Here is a 19,480-nt window from a genome sequence, read left to right as displayed (position 1 = left end):
CATAGTGATGTGAACTAGATTAGTGACTCTAGTAAACTCTTTGGATGTTAGTCACATGGCGATGTGACCTGTGAGTGTTAATCACATGGCGATGTGAACTAGATTATTGACTCTAGTGCAAGTGGGAGACTGTTGGAAATATGCCCTAGAGGCAATAATAAATTAGTTTTTATTATATTATATTTCATTGTTCATGATAATCGTTTATTATCCATGCTAGAATTGTATTGATAGGAAACTTAGATACATGTGTGGATACATAGACAACACCATGTCCCTAGTAAGCCTCTAGTTGACTAGCTCGTTGATCAATAGATGGTTACGGTTTCCTGACCATGGACATTGGATGTCGTTGATAACGGGATCACATCATTAGGAGAATGATGTGATGGACAAGACCCAATCCTAAGCCTAGCACAAGATCGTGTAGTTCGTTTGCTAAAGCTTTTCTAATGTCAAGTATCATTTCCTTAGACCATGAGATTGTGCAACTCCCGGATACCGTAGGAGTGCTTTGGGTGTGCCAAACGTCACAACGTAACTGGGTGGCTATAAAGGTGCACTACGGGTATCTCCGAAAGCGTCTGTTGGGTTGGCACGAATTGAGACTGGGATTTGTCACTCCGTGTAAACGGAGAGGTATCTCTGGGCCCACTCGGTAGGACATCATCATAATGTGCACAATGTGACCAAGGAGTTGATCACGGGATGATATGTTACGGAACGAGTAAAGAGACTTGCCGGTAACGAGATTGAACAAGGTATCGGGATACCGACGATCGAATCTCGGGCAAGTACTATACAGCTAGACAAAGGGAATTGTATACGGGATTGATTGAATCCTTGACATCGTGGTTCATCCGATGAGTGTAGGGGAACGTAGCAGAAATTCAAAATTTTCCTACGTGTCACCAAGATCTATCTATGGAGAAACTAGCAACGAGGGGAAGGAGAGTGCATCTACATACCCTTGTAGATCGCTAAGCGGAAGCGTTCAAGTGAACGGGGTTGATGGAGTCGTACTCATCGTGATCCAAATCACCGATGACCAAGTGCCGAACGCACGGCACCTTCATGTTCAACACACGTACATCCCGGTGACGTCTCCCATGCCTTGATCCAGCAAGGAGAGAGGGAGAGGTTGAGGAAGACTCCATCCAGCAGCAGCACAACGGCGTGGTGGTGGTGAAGGAGCGTGGCAATCCTGCAGGGCTTCGCCAAGCACCACGGGAGAGGAGAAGGACTTGGGAGAGGGGAGGGCTGCACCAAAGGCAAAAGGTATGGCTGCGCTCCCACCCCCACACATATATATAGGGGCAAGGGAGAGGGGGGGCGCAGCCTTGGCCCTTCCTCCAAGGAAGGGTGCGGCTAGGGAGGAGTCCCTCCTCCCCAAGGCACCTCGGAGGTGCCTTCCCCCTTTAGGACTCTTCCTTTCCTTATCCCTTGGCGCATGGGCCTCTTGGGGCTGGTGCCCTTGGCCCATATAGGCCAAGGCGCACCCACTTACAGCCCATGTGGCCTCCCGGGGCAGGTGGCCCCACCCGGTGGACCCCCGGGACCCTTCCGGTGGTCCCGGTACAATACCGGTGACCCCGAAACTTGTCCGGTGACCAAAACAGGACTTCCCATATATAAATCTTTACCTCCGGACCATTCCGGAACTCCTCGTGACGTCCGGGATCTCATCCGGGACTCCGAACAACATTCGGTAACCACATACACACTTCCTTTATAACCCTAGCGTCATCGAACCTTAAGTGTGTAGACCCTACGGGTTCGGGAGACATGCAGACATGACCGAGACGTTCTCCGGTCAATAACCAATAGCGGGATCTGGATACCCATGTTGGCTCCCACATGTTCCACGATGATCTCATCGGATGAACCACGATGTCAAGGACTTAATCAATCCCGTATACAATTCCCTTTGTCTATCGATACGATACTTGCCCGAGATTCGATCGTCGGTATCCCGATACCTTGTTCAATCTCGTTACCGGCAAGTCTCTTTACTCGTTCCGTAACACATCATCCCGTGATCAACTCCTTGGTCACATTGTGCACATTATGATGATGTCCTACCGAGTGGGCCCAGAGAATACCTCTCCGTCACACGGAGTGACAAATCCCAGTCTCGATTCGTGCCAACCCAACAGACACTTTCGGAGATACCCGTAGTGTACCTTTATAGCCACCCAGTTACGTTGTGACGTTTGGCTACACCCAAAGCACTCCTACGGTATCCGGGAGTTACACGATATCATGGTCTAAGGAAAAGATACTTGACATTAGAAAAGCTTTAGCATACGAACTACACGATCTAGTGCTATGCTTAGGATTGGGTCTTGTCCATCACATCATTCTCCTAATGATGTGATCCCGTTATCAACGACATCCAATGTCCATGGTCAGGAAACCGTAACCATCTATTGATCAACGAGCTAGTCAACTAGAGGCTTACTAGGGACATGGTGTTGTCTATTTATCCACACATGTATCTGAGTTTCCTATCAATACAATTCTAGCATGGATAATAAACGATTATCATGAACAAGGAAATATAATAATAATCAATTTATTATTGTCTCTAGGGCATATTTCCAACAATGAGATCATCGTGGAGCATGTGGGAGCCAACATGGGTATCCAGATCCCGCTGTTGGTTATTGACCGGAGAGTTGTCTCGGTCATGTCTGCATGACTCCCGAACCCGCAGGGTCTACACACTTAAGGTTCGATGACGCTAGGGTTATAGGGAAAGTATGTACGCGGTTACCGAATGTTGTTCGGAGTCCCGGATGAGATCACGGACGTCACGAGGAGTTTCGGAATGGTCCGGAGGTAAAGATTGATATATAGGAAGTATGGTTTTGGCCACCGGAAGTGTTCCGGGCATCACCGGTAGTGTACCGGGACCACCGGAGGGGTTCGGGGGTCCACCGGTAGGGGCCACGGGCCCCGGAGGCATACATGGGCCAATAGTGGGAAGGGACCAGCCCCTAGGTGGGCTGGGGCGCCTCCCACCAAGGCCCAAGGCGCCTCCAAGAGGGGAGGGGGGCAAACCCTAGGGCAGATGGGCCCTAAGGCCCACCCCAGGTGCGCCTCCCCCTCTCCCCCTTGTGGCCGCCACCCTAGATGGGATCTAGGGCTGCCGCACCCCTTGGGGTGGGAACCCTAGGTGGGGGCGTAGCCCTCCCTCTTCCCCTATATATAGTGGAGGCAAAGGGGCAGCCCAACACACGATTTGATCTCCCTGTTGGCGCAGCCCTATCCCTCTCCCTCCTCGTCTCGCGTAGTGCTTGGCGAAGCCCTGCTGGAGTCCCGCGCTCCTCCACCACCACCACGCCGTCGTGCTGCTGCTGGACGGAGTCTTCCCCGACCTCTCCTTCTCCCCTTGCTGGATCAAGGCGTAGGAGACGTCACCGGGCTGCACGTGTGTTGAACGCGGAGGCGCTGTTGTTCGGCGCTTAGATCGGAATCAACCGCGATCTGAATCACTGCGAGTACGACTCCTTCATCCGCGTTCTTGCAACGCTTCCGCTTAGCGATCTACAAGGGTATGTAGATGCACTCCCCTTCCCCTCGTTGCTAGATTACTTCATAGATTGATCTTGGTGATGCGTAGAAAATTTTAAATTTCTGTTACGATCCCCAACATCTATACGCACACAAAAAAAGTTATGTAAGAAAAATAACTTTTTCTTTGGTTTGTGCAAAAAATAAAAAAAAACGTGTCATGAAACGCTTTTTAGAAGCACTGTTACTTTTGTGGAGGCAAAATAGAAATAGATTTTTCTCACAAAACTTTGTGCCGCGCACACATGTTTTGAAAATGCATGAGTGAAAATTTCTTTCGAATTTTTTTTGACATTTTAAAACGTATTTAGAATGCATTTTTTTAAATAGGTTGATATGACCATGCGTGTAGGACGTGCCCTCTCCAACTTTAGTCGATTTTTAAGTTCTTCTTATATGACTCTATTCTCACCGGGACAAGTTTATGTAGTAATTATGTTTTTAAAACTAAAATATAAAGGTAAATGATTTTTTGTCTACCACAAATGAATACATGACTTGGATAAAAACAAAGATACAACAGCGGCCCCACCTATGCGCGCGCGCACACATAGAGAGAGATGGATGGGTTAGGAAACTTCTCAAGCAGGGCCCAGTCGCATAAACATGAGTGAGAATGGAACGGCCTGGCAAGCAGAATGGGGCTCCCGCATATAGCTGGCCGAACGGGTCAAGCCAATTAGGCCAGCCCACGAGCACACCGACACGACCCACCATGGGCCAGGCACGACACGGGGTAAACGTGCCTTACCCGGCATGCAGAACGCCCTGGGCCGTGCTTGGGCTGCTAGGCTGAGCACACGGGCCGGAACGACACGGCAAGATTATCCTTTTTTTTATTTTTTGTATATATCTCTATATGGCCAAATACTAGCCCAGTAGGAAAAAATAGGTCAAAAACAAATGCCCAATAGGCCAAACAGTAGGCGGGCCAGCGTGCCTGGCGTGCTGGCGGGCCGGCCCGATTACCAGTTGGGCCGTGCCTGGACTGCAGGCTGCAGCACACGGGCCAGCACGGCACGGCACGGGCCGGCCCGATTGCCAGGCATGATTACAATGGGCCGGGCCGGCCCGTTTGGTCAGGTCTGCTCCCGCATCCCGCCATTTCCATTTCCCCACCGCCGCGCCAAATTATTTTACCGCCATTTTCTTGGCGCCAAACCCCCCCTCTCTCTGCTCCATTTCCTGCCATGCGCGCCTCTTCTTCCACCTATAAACGCCCTCGCCGGCCCCTCTCTCTCTCTCATCCATCCTCACCGCCGCAATCCTCAACTCCCCACCTTCACCCAGATCCACAGAGCAGCAGAGAGATCGCCGGAGTATCAGGCCGAGGAAGAAGACAGTTCAGCCAGCCCGATCTCAAGTCACCATGGTGGTCGCGCTCGGCCCCGGCAGGTTCTACGGCGGCGGCCTCCCGCGCCCGCGCGTCTTCCCCGGCGACCGCGTCGACCCGCCGGCGCCCGTCACCGACGCGCTCCTCTGCTGGGCGCGCGACGCGCACTGGTCCATGGGCGGGCTCGGCGCCAAGCGCCTCCGCCTGCAGGGCCGCATCGAGGGCAACCTCGTCAAGCTCCGCCGCACCGCGCGCCGCGACGCTCGGGTCTCCGCCAAGTCCGCCAAGTCCAAGGTCCGCGCTGCGGGGCACGGGCCCGCCCCTGCCACCCTCGACGACGCGCTCGGCTCCGACGACGACGACTCCGAGGACGAGGCGGAGGTCGCGGCCCAGGAGAAGGCGATGCGGCGCGAGGTGGTGGATGACGACGAGGACTCCGAGTCCGGTGAGTCCGAGGGCGAGGGGGTGCCGCTCGTCACCATCGCCGCCGCCGCCAAGAGGAAGCGCGTCAGGAAGCTCTCCGACGAGTTCGACCGCATAGCCGCCGCGCAGCTGGAGGGCGGCGCGAAGAAGAAGCCGCTGAGGAAGAAGGCTGCTGCTCCTGCTCCGGCCGCTGAGGCACCGGCGAAGAAGTCGCTGAAGAGGAAGGCGGTGGCGCCGGCGGCTGGGGCTGCGGCGAGGACCTCACCGAAGAGGAAGGCTGCTGAGGCGCCGGCGGCAAGGAGGACCTCGCCGAGGTCGAAGCACTGATGGATAGGTGCTCGTTTCCATTTGCAATCCCTGTTCTTGGTTCGTCAGATCGGTGGCTCTAGCGATTGTGGTATGATCTCGGAGATGCAGTATGCTGTGTGTTCGTTGAAATGCTTGAATGGAATCTAGTTTCATGTCTCTATGTATGAATCAAATCCCTCAAAATGTGTCTGATCAAACCTGAGTTATCCTGAAATATAGTTCCTGTACTGATGTCTGAAAAATCTTCCTAAAATAGCAATTTCTGTATTGAGTGTGGTCTGGAGATGCGACTGATTGCTGCGTGTTCTCTTAATCTCTTTCAAACGTAATGTAATGTTTTCTTTCTATATCTGAATCAAGTCCCTCAAGCATCGTCTGATCAACCCTGAAACAATATGTTATTGAAGGGAAACCCTGAAATAATTTAGCAGTTCCTCCACTGAGTTCTGAAAGTGTTCGATGCTGTTTCTTACATTTTGTTTATCAGTTCAACTGAAGCTATGATGTGATTTGCAAAATGAATTCAAGTGCAATTCCCTATCTGTTGTTGCTAACTGAGATCTGAAAGTGTTCCTTTTCTTGCTTATGTTTGATGCTATGTCTAGTAACATTTATGTTTTCCCAGGTCAGAAGCACTGATGGTGTTCGTTCCATGTGCAATTCCAGTTCTTGGTGTGTCAGATTGGTTGATCCAGCGATTGAGGTGTGATCTTTGAGATGCCGTATGTTTGTTGAAATGCTGGAATGAAAAGTAATGCCATGTATAAGAATCAAATCCCTCCAGAAATATGCCTAATCAAACCTGAAATATCCTGAAACAATTGTTCCTGTACTGAGATATGAAAATCTTCCTAAAATAACAGTTGCTGTAATGAGTTGTGGTCTTGGAGATGCATTGCTGTGTGTTCATCGAAATGTTGGAACTAAGTAATGCCATGTTTCTTTCTATTTCTATCAAATCCCTCAAGTATTGTCTGATTAACCCTGAAATAATATAGTAGTTCCTGTACCGAAGATCTGAAAGTGTTCGATGCTGTTTCTTCCATTTTATTTATCAGTTCAGCTGAAGCTATCATCTGAATTGCAAACTGAATTCAAATGCAATTCCCAATCTGTTGTTGGTGCTGAGATATGAAAATCTCGTGTTTCTTGCTTATGTTTGATGCCACTTCTAGTAACATTTTCTTTGATCAGTTGAAACTACTACCATATGAATTGCAATCTGGATTAAGATGCAATTACCAATCAGTTCTTGTTGATACTAGTACATGTTAAAGATTACAATAGGAACATAGAACGAAAAGAATGGTACATTCAGACCATCAACTATAATTGGGTGTATATCTGTATCTAGTGAGCAGGGACTCTTTCCAAGTCCACTGCTATTAGTTTATAAAGCCGGAAGGGCTAGGCGATCATGCCGTGGAGTCGGAGGCCATTCGTTCGATCTCCTCTATCAGCCTCTCCTTCTCTTCCGCCATGTCCTCGTTTTGCTTCTGAAGATCCTCGATCTGCTTCGTCTGTTCTGAATCCTTCCTGCAATTAGATCAGACATTTGGGATAATTGGGCAATCTGAAGTAAAAACCAGGCTAGTGAAATCATGCCAGCAATGTGATTTGAGATTGTACTCACCGGTTCATGAATGACAAGTTAAGCTTTAGTGACCTGACCTCCTTCTCTAGGTTTTCGCAGCGCTTGAGGACCGCTTGCATGTCAGTTGGTATTACCGGGGTCGAACTTCTTTCCTTTGCTTCTGCCATTCTGAACCATAAGAAGTCATTAATAACATGATCCAGGTTCTGGTGTTCAATATGGAATGGTCAATGAAGTATATAGAACTTTGATTAAGAGGAGTCATTTGGATAGGGGCACATGCCTTAAATTGGTTCTTGCCTTTTGGTAATCAGTCATGTCAGCAGGAAATAATATTACATATAGATTAAATGTATAATAAGTATAACCAAATTGCATAGACATACTTGCGTGTGCGCTCAACCCTGCGTTTCTTCGTAGGATCTCCTCTATCAACTGCAAAAGTTAACAAGTTAGAGCTTTCAGTGATTAAATAGCAGATGACGTAGCACTACGCAAGGTGGAGCATATTATCTTTCAATAGCCCTATGTTTCATCTAATCTACAAACATGTGCCTAGAAAGAACTTTTTACAGTCATCATATAAATGCCGAAGATTTGGTGCCAAAAAGAACATCTTGCTGTTTCATTTACCTGCTTGTTCTGATGAGATGGATCCCATTCGTGTCAGGGCCACTCTCTGTCAATGATTAAAATGAACAGATTAGCATATGTCATGAGAGGAATTTTTCGACATTTCTGAAATATGAATCAGGTATTACCTTTCTTTCATCCTTCAAATTATCTTTTAGCACCTTCTCTCTGTAATCTGCACATTGTTGACATTATACATTCAGTGTTATTCACCCATGGCACAATGATAACGACAATTCTAAAATACAGTAGATCCCAAGAAATATTTGACATCCATTGTACTGCCTAATAGATGATCATTTATGTGGCAAGATATAGCTTGGCAATAAGTGTATAATTGAAGTACCTTTGCTGTTTGATCTGCAGTCAGCTGTTCCATTTGCAACATTTTTCCTAGTGCTCTCACACATAGACAATGATTGCCCCATAGGACGTAGCTCATCACATACTTCAAAACCGGCTGACTGAGCCGTCAGAGCATTAGACGATCCACTCTGTGAAGGTTCGCGAGACGCTGCACTGATCCAAATCTGGCTTGCGGGGGCAACAAAGTTCTCAGCATTTGGTTCTGTGGGCCTCTCGACTTCAGGAAGCATCAGGGAGTCCTGAACATGTCCATTGGTCACCAAGGGGAACATATCTGTTCCTCCAAGAATGTTGTGTTGAAACTGCTGGTTGTCGTAAAACCCAAAAGGGTTGCCATGTGGCATGTCTCTGTTGGCAGGGCTACTGAGCTTCTTACGCTCGAGCGTATCCTTGAGCATGCTCACCACTGATGTAACAGTATCTTGTGCAAGCATTTGAGGATTGTCCAAGGGGGAAGTCGATGAACATGAAGGAGATACAAATGTCGAAGTCTGAAGTGGAGTGCTGCCCATTGGGGTACTATTTGCTGCATTTGTGTTGGTAAAATCTAATCTCAATTGGTTTGCTGCTCTCATAGTTCCTGTAGTTATTGGTGACACATTACTTTGCATTGCAGCATATCGCCTCCTGCAAAAGATGGCTGGGTTTGAGAAATAATGGAATGAAGAATCATAAAGTTGTGCTACAGAAGGTAATAATGCACATGTAATTGGTGATTCAATTCATGCCTCAGTTCTGAAGATCTGCTTCTAGTCATTGGTTGAGTGCAGTGAAACCAGGTCTGCTTATGAACAAATACCGCCTTTTATCCATTAGAATATTATCCATGTAGCTGTAATAATCAAGTAACTGGGTGATGAGATAGCTAACCTTTGCCAAAAGTAGATCACTGGCTTGCATCCCTTTCTCTGCTGCATTCCTGGTGTATGATAAACAAATAAGTTGGAGATTGCATAAATCCCTGACTATAAGGTGATGCTGGTTCATAAGATACATTACTTGAGTGGTTGCTGGTTATGGTTATTCGTGTATTCAGGAGGAACTGCACAATTCTCAGGGATCAAGTTGTCGGCGAGAAAATTTTGTCGAGCAATGTCATGTTGTTGATTAGGAAAGGCACCTGCCTCTGATGACAACCTGCATAAATATAAATTGTTATGATGTAGCACTAACCGTCAGTTTCGACAGGCAGTGCCATGCTAATGTCTCTCGGTGCAAAGTTCAGCATCATTTACATGCTAGATAGAAGAAAGAAGTTCCATGGACATGCATAATCACAACAAAGCATGACTAACGTGTGATTCCTAACCATTACTTGTGTTTATTATCTTCTTAGGTGCTTACTGTATTGACGCGTGTAAGATTTGGGTGCCTAAGGTTATGTACTTTCTCTCGATTCAGCTTCTTTTGCAAAGCCTTGGTAACAATATTCAGTTGCTGAAATTGATTATATAATTTTCACTTTTTGTAACACAGTTATTTATTCATCAACTCACATATCACCCAATACAATTAACCCTGCACTCTTTATCAGCATCATACCTAGATGGTTGTCGAGGCCGATTATTCAGGTGACTAAAGCCTGGAATCTGCGAATAAAGAATCAAGAACTTTAGGTGATAGATTTCAAGCAAAAAGATCAACCTGGCATAGTAAATCATCATCATTAACTCCAAAACAATCCTAGAATTTTTTTTATGTAATATTAAACAATAAATGACTAGCGAGTGATCTTCATTAGTGTAAGAAATTTTCTTCTGAACATGATATAGGTTTCACTTTGCATGCACAGAGAGGAAAAACTGGCAGGAAACTTCAACTTTTTTTTTCTCAAAAGGAGAAAGCGTCAAGATGATGCTGGTCTTACAATCCGAAAACCCCAAAAGAGATACCAGAAAGAACACAAAGCAAATGAAAAGTAAAAGAAAGTGCTTGAAACTCTCAGAATTCTTGCCTCTCCATTCATCAGCCAGCTGTTGAACAACTCCTCGCTGTCTTCTCTGAAGCTCTGTGTCATGTTTCTGAACCCCATCATCTCCATGCTTGGCGGTGCTGCCACTCCGATCGAGTTCTCCATCACCGCCTTGAGGAAGATCTCCTCGCTGGTGTTCCTGAACAGGTCAGACAGACCCCGGCCCTCCATCTCCATGAACTCCTCCTCAGCTCACCTCACCTCACCTCTGCTGATGATTGACTGAAATAGTTCCTAAAAGCTGTCTTTAGTACTAGTGCACTTGTTATGTGGAACAAATAAGATATTGTAAAATAGAATCCCACCTAAAACACTCATTAAACTAAGAAACGGTACTTGGCAGAAGAACTCAGGCACACAAGACACTAGGCTAATTTTAAAACTGCGATAGCCTGACACTAAACTAACTGATTGGGGTATCTTCCCTGCAGTCAGAGGCAAAGATTCCATCCTTCTCATTTTTGTCTCATCAGTGGAAAGAACTGGGCTCTGTAGAATTTGTCTGCTTACCCGTCGAAGAACAGGTGTACCCTAGGAGGCTTACATCAGGCGGGTATGAACACGGAAACTGCACGCGATTTTAAATGGATGCTCTTTTTATCATGGTCTGCAAAATTGCAACACAAAGGTCAGACAAATCTTCTATAGGTGCTCTTGGAATATTCTTTTTAAGTGATAGTTTTTTCTCCAAAGTCATCAAACGTTTCTATGATTAGTATTATCATTGTGTTCTTAAATTTTCTTTTCCCCAAATGGTTTAATAAAATAGCAATTTGCTGCCAGGGGGTGACAGCATGAAGGATGACGCATGCTGACATAATATAATGCAGGATTTGCAAGAAGTGGATGGCCAGTCCCCAGGATCTCATCACAGGCTTACAAGGTAAAACAACTCTCATCTTGTTTAGTCGTTGATGCGTGTTGGTTGGCGCCTTGACGGCGATGGCCTTCTGGACATTTCTGCTGCCACTGTCAATTACTTATTGTTGCTACTAACTAAATCACAACTGTATGATTGGGTGGGTAATCAGCAAACGCCCTGCAAATTGCCTGTTTTAAAATGAACTGCAGACATATTAACCGGTGCAGAAGAAAGTAATAACATGGTTACGCTCACTGTCAAAGTAAAAGTATGATATTACACTGATACTGACCTTAATGGCCCCATAGCCATTTACAGGAGGGCTTTGACCAAGTTCTCTATCGACCGCCTGTCCAGATACGTTCATCATTGATGGCGAGGCTTCTTTAGGTGGCGTGCCAGTGTCACCGGCGATCGATGCCGCGGCGGCTGTAGAAGAGTATCATTGAAACAGACTTCACCTATGTTTATAATAGCTGTTGTCCATTGTTGTGATCGCTGGCAGCCGACCCTGCCGGCGCACGGCCGCGCTTCGCCACCAACGACCCGGGATGATTGAAGAAATCTTTTCGCAGAAAATTTCTTACCGCTGGAGAAATCTTCTGAGCAAGTGATGCAAGAACAGATAAGAAAAACTGGAATGCAAAGTTCAGGCAAAGATTCCATTCTTCTCATTTTGTCTCATCAGTGGAAGAACTGCCCCCTGAAGAACAGGTGTACCCTAGAAGGCTTACATCAGGCAGGTATGAACCGAAAATTGCAACGCAAAGATCAGACAAATCTTGTATTGGTGCTCTGGGAATATTCTTTCTAAGCACTATAGTTTTCTCCAACATACGAAACGTTTCTATGATTAGTAGTACAACTGCATTCTTAATTTTCTCCAATGATTTAATATAATACTCCCTAGTTACATCCGTATCTAGACAAATCTAAGACAACTAATTCGGGACGGAGGTAATAGTAACTTGCTGCTAGGTGGGGGTGACAATATCAATGACTCATTGATGATCCATGCTGACATAATATAATGCAACAATTGCAAGAAGTGGATGGCCATTCCCCAGGATCTCATCACAGGCCTACAAGGTGAAACAACACTTATTACTACTAACTAATTCAACTGCAAAAATTTAAAAATCTCCCTGATGTTGTAGTGCATACATCATCATCTCACTGATGATTGGGTTGTAGGAAAATCGCTACAAATTGCATGTTTTAAAATCAACTGGGCATTAACTGGTGCAGAAGAAAGTAATAAGGGCATGTACAATGGTGGCATATGGATACATATGCCCCATGACAAAAAGTAATTTGAGGCATCTACATTTATTTTTTCTCCCCAATGCAAGCTAGCACTAGTGGGCCTCATTAAAAAATAGAAAATAATGACTTTAGTACACATGCATCTCTACTTTTCATTCCTACCTTTTCAGCTTTTGTCACCGGACTATACTTTTTCTCTTCAAGCACCCGCCTCTTGGAAAGGATCCCGCTTCTCTATCCGAACCTACTTTACGTCATATCAGATCCTACATGGCATGCGAGGTATCACCTTAAGGCTATGCATTGTACACGCCCTAACATGGTTACACTCACTGTCAAAGTAAAAAGTATAATTGCACCGATAGTCTGACACTGACCTCAACGGCCTCATTACCGTTTAGAGAAGAAGAGTTTCTGACCAAAGATCTGCCTTGACCGTCCCTCCAGTTCAGGTACATCCATCACTGACGGTGATGTTTCGTTAGGTGGCGTGTCGGCTTCATCAGCGATCGATGCCACGGCGGCTGCAGAAGAGCGTCTGTGTTTGAGAGCGAAACCTTGGCTATGTATGTTTATTATTAGTTATAGCTGGCGGCCGTCGCTGTGAACGCCGGCGCACTAACGGACGCGCTTCGCCGCCTATGACCTGGGACAGTTGAAGAAATCTCGTCTCAGAAAGCTTCGCATGAGTCATGGCTGGCTGGAGAACTCATCGGAGCAGCAGGCGAGGGAAGTTTCTCATGGCTGGCTGGACTGGAGACATCTTCAGTGCAGGCGATGGAAGAACAGGCAAGGGAATAGAATCAGTTTAAAATGGATTTCTTATTATAAAGAAAAAAAGGAACCAGGGTCCACAAGTTGTGCAAATTACATTCACAGGAACTACTAGTGCTTATTACAGACATGTTATTCCATGACCAGCTTCATGACAGCGGGGCAGCCGGCGACCAGTGTGGAGACCGGGCTCTTCATCTCTTTCTTCCGTGCTCGGCATCGCTCTAGTCTTCGCAAGGCAGTGTGGACACTGGCCTCAGGCTTTCTCATAAGGTTATCTCTGGTCATGATTCTGTTGTTGAAGACAAGCCAGAGAAAATGTGGATGTGAGGTGCTACTCTTATTTCCACATAATAGGGATATACACAGGAGTAACACCTCTATAATTGGTTACTGCACGCAAAGAGCTAGTGGAAGAAACTCCAGAGCTCTCGTATTGCCAGACTAGGGAATCACTCTCCTCAGAGAGGACAATACTGTGAACTATAGCTTCCAAGTCAACCACAGGCTCATCATAGTATGAGTATCATTAGAAGTCCTTCTGAAGGAGAGCATGAGATCGATCCATCCCAAACCTGCTTAATAGTTTTCCCCTTCTATCTTCTCTAAGCATATATCCTTTTAACCCAGGCCCCTAGCAAATAAATGTTTTAAGTTATGGATGCTTGGGATACCCAAACCCTCATAATCTTTTTTCATAGCAACCAGAGGCCAGTTGGCTACATGAATTTTCCTATGCCCCTCAAAATCATTCCATAGGCAGTTAGCCATTTGAGTGTTCATACGATCCACAACCCACTTAGGAAATTTAAGAAGGAAAGGAGGTACATAGGAATGCTAGCCAAATAGGCTTTGATCAATATGATCCTGCCTGCATAAAAAAAGGAGCTTTCCTCTCCATATAGCTATCCTACATTGGATTTAATCTGTAAGGGGCTGAATATGACTCCTAGACAGCTTGCCTTGATGGAGAGGCATGCCCAAATATCTAACAGGGAACACCCTAGATGGCTTACACCAGGCAGGCATGAACAGAAAAGCGGCGCGCTGTTTCACACGAATGCCCTTTCGATCACGGTCTGCAAAATCGCAACAGAAAGATCAGACAAATCTTCCATAGGTTCTCTTGGAATATTCTTTCTAAGCATTATTTTTTTCCTCCAATACATCAAACGTTTCTATGCTGACAAGTATCATTTTATCCTTAATTTTCCCCCAATGGGTTAATAACTTAACATAATACTGTAGTAACTTGCTGCCAGGGGGTGACAATATCAATGACTCAATGATGATGCATGCTGACATAATATAATGCTGGATTAGCAAGTGGATGGCCAGGCCCCAGGATGTCATCACAGGCTTGCTTACAAGGCAAAACAACTCCTCTTCTGTTGCCATTGGCAATTACTCATTAATACTACCAAGTATTTCAACTGTAAAAATTTAAAAATCTCCCTGATGTGGTAATGCATACACGATCATTTCAGTGACGACCGGGTTGTAGGAAAACCACTGCAAATTGCCTGTTTTAAAATCAACTGCAGGAGCGTTAACCGGCGCAGAAGAAAGTAATAACATGGTTACACTCACTGTCAAAGTAAAGGTAAAAAAGCAATAACATGGTTACACTCACTGACACTGACCTTAATGGCCCCATTTCCGGTTGGAGGAGGAGAGGTCTGACCAAAGATCCCCCCTGACCGTCCCTCCAGTCCAGGTGCGTCCGTCACTGACGGCGATGTTTCGTTAGGTGGCGCGTCCGCGTCATCGGCGGCGGCGATCGATGCTGCGGCGGCCGCGGAAGGGCGCCGTCTGTTTGAAAGCGAAGCCTGGGCTGTGCTGTGCTGTGTATGTTTATTATGGCTGGCGCACGTCGCTGTGAGCGCCGGCGGCCGACCCCTGCCGGCGCACTGACGGATCACGGACGCGCTTCGCCGCCGATGACCCGGGACGGTTGAAGAAATCTTGTTGCAGAAAGGGTTCCCATGGCTTGCTGGCTGGAGAAATCTTCAGAGCAGCAGGCGAGATGCAAGAACAGGCAAAGGAATCAAATTGGATTGTTAAAAAGTCTTCAATCTTGCTGAAGCTGGGCGCCGGCGTTTTATTTTTCCCGCTAAAGAGTGGATAAAGCGGAGACTTGGAATTACGCCTTCAGCTGAGAATTTTGTTCGCTGGGCCGTAATGGACTGCGTTTGGCACTGTTTTCTGTCCTATGCCACGGCTTCAGGCCCATCTGAGCCCACCGAGAAGCAACAACAGTCCACAACCCAAACCCAAACCCCTATCCCCTCCTCTGCTCCTTCCCCCACTCTCGGTCAGTCACCTCCTCCTCTCCCCAAGCTCGCGACCGTCCATGGTGTTCGCCGCGCCGGCAGGGGTGGGAGGCCGCCCCCTCTCCCTCGCTCTCCCCGCCTCCAGCTCGGCCCCCTTCCTCCTCCGCGACGGCGGCGACTCCCCGCAGCGTGGGAGGCTCCGCCGCCTCACCTTCCCACGGAGAGGAGGCGCCAGGGTAAGCTCCGCACCCGGCCAGCTCTCGTTGCTTCCCCCCTCCCCCCATGCTCCTCATCTTGATTATATTACTGTCATGACCCCTCGTTCGATTCTTCTCGACACTCTAAGAACAAGATTACTGTCATTTTCGTCCTTTGGTTTCAGTTACAGAAATGAACTTCTGTGTTGGAGTTACAACAGCTCTGTGCCTAGATTAGAATGTATCGTGCCACCATTCTAGATTTCAGTAGTCCTTTCCAGCTTCTGTAGATGTTTGGTTTGATTTTGGTGCGGTGTAGTGACTGTATTTACATATGTGACTAGGGAGATAGCCGGGGGAGATGGAATTGCCACATAACTCGCTGTGCCGGCGAGGCGAATGTGGTGACCGAGGATGATACGGCGAATGTTTCTGCTGATGCCGCTGCGGACCAAGCCGCCGATGCCATCGGCGATGGCGCGGATGTGCTGGAGTCCTTGAACCCTGACAACGCTGATTCAGTTGCCTGGATAAAGCAGCAGCCTCTCCCTTATCCTTCAGTAAGTACAGAAGTAATGATTCACAAACATTGATGCCGGGAACGGGGTGACGGACAACGGGTTGCAATGCAGGATGCTCTGGAGCCATACATAAGCAAGGAGATGGTGGCGCAGCACTGGGGAGTTCACCAGCACATGCACGTGGACAGGCTCAACGGCATGATCGGCGGCAGCGAGTGGGAGCGCATGTCGATTGGGCAGATGATGCTTGCCTCGTTCAACGAGGGCAGGGAGCCACCCCACGCTCCCTTCTTCCATGCCGCACAGGTAGCATTCCATGCTGTTTCGAACCATCCTTTGTGGCTTGCGTATGCTTGAGATCCCTAATTCTTGGGCCATGTTATGTAGGTATGGAACCATGATTTCTACTGGCGATCGATGAAGCCTGGCGGTGGAGGCAAGCCCCCCGAACGGCTTCTGAAGTTTATAAACAGAGACTTCGGATCCTATGACGGCATGATCAAACAATTCATGGATGCCGCGCTAACTCAGTTCGGTTCTGGATGGGTTTGGCTTTCTTGTAAGTGATGCTTAAACCCACATTTGTTAGCTGCGTGTACCAGATTCAAAACTTGCTCCATGTGGTGTGAATGTGCTGGACTGAACTCTGCTTTGTAACTGGTTCAGACAAGGGAAGCAAGTTACCTCATGTGAAGTCAAAAAGCCCAATCCCATCTGACAACTATGGTAGGCTGGTCATCTCAAAGTCTCCAAATGCTATCAATCCTCTTGTCTGGGGCCACTCTGTGAGTGTTTACCTGCAACTGTGTTTCCCTACATAATCATGCAGTGTATACCATGTACTTATTCTTGAAGCTTTGTATGGTTTCTTGTTATTTGTTCCTTTGACAAGAAAATATTTTTATTTAAAATCTGTTGTCTCTCCCATGCATATTATATTCGACAGTGATCTGATATTTTTATCTGTCTATTCTTGTTGTCAGCCACTCCTTGCGATTGATGTTTGGGAGGTACGTATGCACATTTCATATTCTTTTCCATGCATTTCCTTAATAAAAGGTAACTTTGCTAACCAATTATCTGTCTTGGGAACAGCATGCCTACTACCTGGATTATGAGGTTAGATGTCAATGGTGCTCATGATTTCTAGTGGTTATACTTGCCATATCCGCTACTTAGTGTGTTCTTGTTACATGACTGCAGAATCGAAGGGCTGAGTACGTCTCTGCAGTTCTAGAGAAGCTCGTGTCATGGGAAATGGTGGAGTCCAGGCTCCGGAAAGCTGTTCTGCGAGCAATAGAGAGAGACGGCCACACCAGCCCGAAGCAGCGAAGGAAGCAACTTCTGTCTCAGGCTAGAAGCCGCGTTGGGGATGCAAGCACCAGCGGTGAGGCAAGAAGGCGACCAAGAAGTAAGGATCAGCAGGCCCCTTCCAGCGTGACAATGGTGCCAGCAGGCGAGGCAGTACCGAACTGAGCCATGATCCCATGAGGTTGACAACCAGTAGCACGGGTAGGCAGCTAGAGCAGCATGTCCAAAATCCTCTAGAATGGTAGTCTCTGAAGAACGCGTGCACCGCACTACAGGCGTCACTTTGCTTCCTGCTGACCGTTGTAGCACGATTTGCACGCAGTAGTTTTTGTCGATGTTTGTCGAACAGGAGTGTATTAGTATCTCTGTACCGCTTGAGCAACACGCAACAATGCTGGATAGGCTGAATTTTGGTAAGTAGCCTCAGGGTTTGATGTCCTGTATTTGTTTAGAGATAGGCTTAGGAGGTAGGCACTTGGGACTCTGGTCTTTGTAGAAGAGGAATCAGAGTTTCTGTCCCCTTTTGGATCATAAATATCAGCAATTTCCTTTTGATGCTCACAAGATTGTTCCTCCTAATCGGGTCCAACTGAGAAGAGGAATCATTTGGTCCATCTACCCAACTATATTGCCGCCAGATGCCCAGATGTCCAGATGTCTGTGTTATGGATCCATGCATCCAGATCCATCCATCCATGTTGATCTATCTGTCCATCTATATGCAATCAAGCAACCCAACCGAGGACAAGATTCATTTGGCTGGCAAAAAGAGAGCGGGAACGATTTGGCGGATTAATCCCTTCTATTTGATTGATCAGGATCTAGTTCTTTTTTTGTGCGAAATTTTAATTTGGTCTTAAGTGTGTGGGTATTTATAGTTGAAATTACCTGTTTTATGGCAGGGAAAACGTTTTCATCAGTGAAGTCTATTTAGAACCCTGAGAATGTAGAGCACGACGCAAATGAACCCTGACTTTTAAATCCCTGAAATCCATACCCCGACCTTCCTGATCCCGGTCGTTTTTGACCTTTAGGTTGTATCCAAATAGGGGGATTTCTACCTGGCCAGAGAACAGATGGGATCAAGGTGAGTCATCTACCTGCAGCAGGTGGGTCTCATGGTCGCCTGGCTTGCTCTGCAGGCTCCCGCACCCAGCGCATGCCCTCTATGTATGACACTATCGTCTATCCTTTGGACCTGCCGCCGGCGACCTCAAGCACGCATGCGGGAGCAACTTCAACCAGCGACAATGCGCCACCGCCATAGTGCAAGGCCAGCCATAAAGCTGGTGCCAAAGCCTCCGGCCTCCGCCGATCGAGAAGAGGAGGCTCGGGCATCGCGTGGCGTCCGATGGCGTGTCCACGACGGTGCAGCTCCTTACGGAGGCTCGTCACAGCCTACGGGTGCCCCAACACAGCACTGTTGGCTCGCACGCCGGCGATGACCATGGCCGTCTCCGCCTTGAAGACACTGCGCATGTGCACCTGAGCGGGGACGGGGCTGCAGAAGCGGCAGCAGCGACCCTGACCATCTCGTCGACGTCGTTGTTCCGTCATGGCACGAAAGTTTCTGCAGATGGAAGCAGGCAGCATCCATCTCCATGGGGTTGCAGGTTGCTTCTGGTCCAGGGCACGCAGCCACCATGTTCGGTCCAGCACATTGCAGCACGCGCATAGCCAAACGCTGGCGCGCTCGCGGCCGAGGCCGGCGTCCTGCATGCCTTCTCGAACTCCGCTGCCGCGGCCAAGCTGTTCGACGAAATGCCTAGTCGCTGCTGTGTCAGACAAGACGCACGTACAAGCTAGCTTCAAACCTACGGAGCTGATTGATTCCGGCCGGATACGTACTCAACACATACGAACATGTAGGTCCGATTTGATTGCAACAAGAGCTAGTTTCACGTGGAACAATTGCTCCTCCGACATGCCGCTCTCCAGCTCACCTTCTGTCGCCACCCGGTGTGAGCAGCAGCGCACTCCAAGCCGAACGACGGCGGCCAGCGGGGCCAACGGCGAACAGCGGCGCGCCCGTAGTCCGCGCCTCCGCGGAGAACCTGCGCGTGGTGTCGG

General features: G+C 47.6%; 3 protein-coding genes across 6 annotated transcripts; 2 read left to right on the top strand and 1 right to left on the bottom strand.

Annotated features, from left to right (window-relative positions):
- The first annotated feature begins 4,810 nt into the window (after positions 1–4,810).
- Positions 4,811–5,883, top strand: LOC125523676 (60S ribosomal protein L22-like). The gene has a single exon (XM_048688736.1). The coding sequence runs from the start codon at positions 4,946–4,948 to the stop codon at positions 5,657–5,659; it is 714 nt and encodes a 237-aa protein (XP_048544693.1). The 5' UTR covers positions 4,811–4,945; the 3' UTR covers positions 5,660–5,883.
- A 972-nt stretch (positions 5,884–6,855) lies between these two features.
- LOC125523673 (protein CYCLOPS-like) lies at positions 6,856–10,829 on the bottom strand. Of its 4 annotated transcripts, none has more exons than XM_048688733.1 (12): positions 10,512–10,829; positions 10,189–10,428; positions 9,777–9,823; positions 9,234–9,371; positions 9,105–9,153; positions 8,963–9,018; positions 8,215–8,861; positions 7,997–8,043; positions 7,869–7,914; positions 7,622–7,670; positions 7,275–7,403; positions 6,856–7,177 (listed from the first exon to the last, which is right to left on the bottom strand). In XM_048688733.1, the coding sequence occupies exons 2-12, from the start codon at positions 10,381–10,383 to the stop codon at positions 7,057–7,059; spliced, it is 1,524 nt and encodes a 507-aa protein (XP_048544690.1). In that variant the 5' UTR covers positions 10,384–10,428; positions 10,512–10,829; the 3' UTR covers positions 6,856–7,056. The 4 variants fall into 4 exon arrangements, with proteins under 4 accessions (XP_048544690.1, XP_048544691.1, XP_048544688.1 ...); XM_048688734.1 differs by having other exon boundaries at positions 10,717–10,827; XM_048688731.1 differs by having other exon boundaries at positions 10,189–10,829.
- Positions 10,830–15,383: 4,554 nt separating this feature from the next.
- LOC125523013 (superoxide dismutase [Fe] 1, chloroplastic-like) lies at positions 15,384–17,971 on the top strand. The gene is made up of 8 exons (XM_048688044.1): positions 15,384–15,617; positions 15,923–16,138; positions 16,211–16,405; positions 16,487–16,658; positions 16,766–16,884; positions 17,083–17,109; positions 17,195–17,218; positions 17,303–17,971. Exons 1-8 carry the CDS (start codon positions 15,462–15,464, stop codon positions 17,573–17,575), a joined length of 1,182 nt encoding a protein of 393 aa, XP_048544001.1. The 5' UTR covers positions 15,384–15,461; the 3' UTR covers positions 17,576–17,971.
- The last annotated feature ends 1,509 nt before the right edge of the window (positions 17,972–19,480 follow it).

The sequence above is a fragment of the Triticum urartu genome, chromosome 7 (genome assembly GCF_003073215.2).
Source record: "Triticum urartu cultivar G1812 chromosome 7, Tu2.1, whole genome shotgun sequence".
Classification (NCBI taxonomy): domain Eukaryota; kingdom Viridiplantae; phylum Streptophyta; class Magnoliopsida; order Poales; family Poaceae; genus Triticum; species Triticum urartu.
The sequence above is the reverse complement of the archived record's forward strand: the minus strand, read 5'-3'. Positions and strand labels throughout refer to the sequence as shown.

Coding starts and splice junctions, on each gene's coding strand:
- LOC125523676 (XM_048688736.1), top strand. CDS start 4,946: ATGGTGGTCGCGCTCGGCCCCGGCAGGTTCTACGGCGGCGGCCTCCCG.
- LOC125523673 (XM_048688731.1), bottom strand. CDS start 10,383: ATGGAGATGGAGGGCCGGGGTCTGTCTGACCTGTTCAGGAACACCAGC. Junction 8,862..8,962: donor AGCAGATCTTCAGAACTGAG/GCATGAATTGAA, acceptor CATCTTTTGCAG/GAGGCGATATGCTGCAATGC. Junction 7,671..7,868: donor CATCTCATCAGAACAAGCAG/GTAAATGAAACA, acceptor TAACTTTTGCAG/TTGATAGAGGAGATCCTACG.
- LOC125523013 (XM_048688044.1), top strand. CDS start 15,462: ATGGTGTTCGCCGCGCCGGCAGGGGTGGGAGGCCGCCCCCTCTCCCTC. Junction 15,618..15,922: donor CACGGAGAGGAGGCGCCAGG/GTAAGCTCCGCA, acceptor ATATGTGACTAG/GGAGATAGCCGGGGGAGATG. Junction 16,885..17,082: donor CTCTTGTCTGGGGCCACTCT/GTGAGTGTTTAC, acceptor TCTTGTTGTCAG/CCACTCCTTGCGATTGATGT.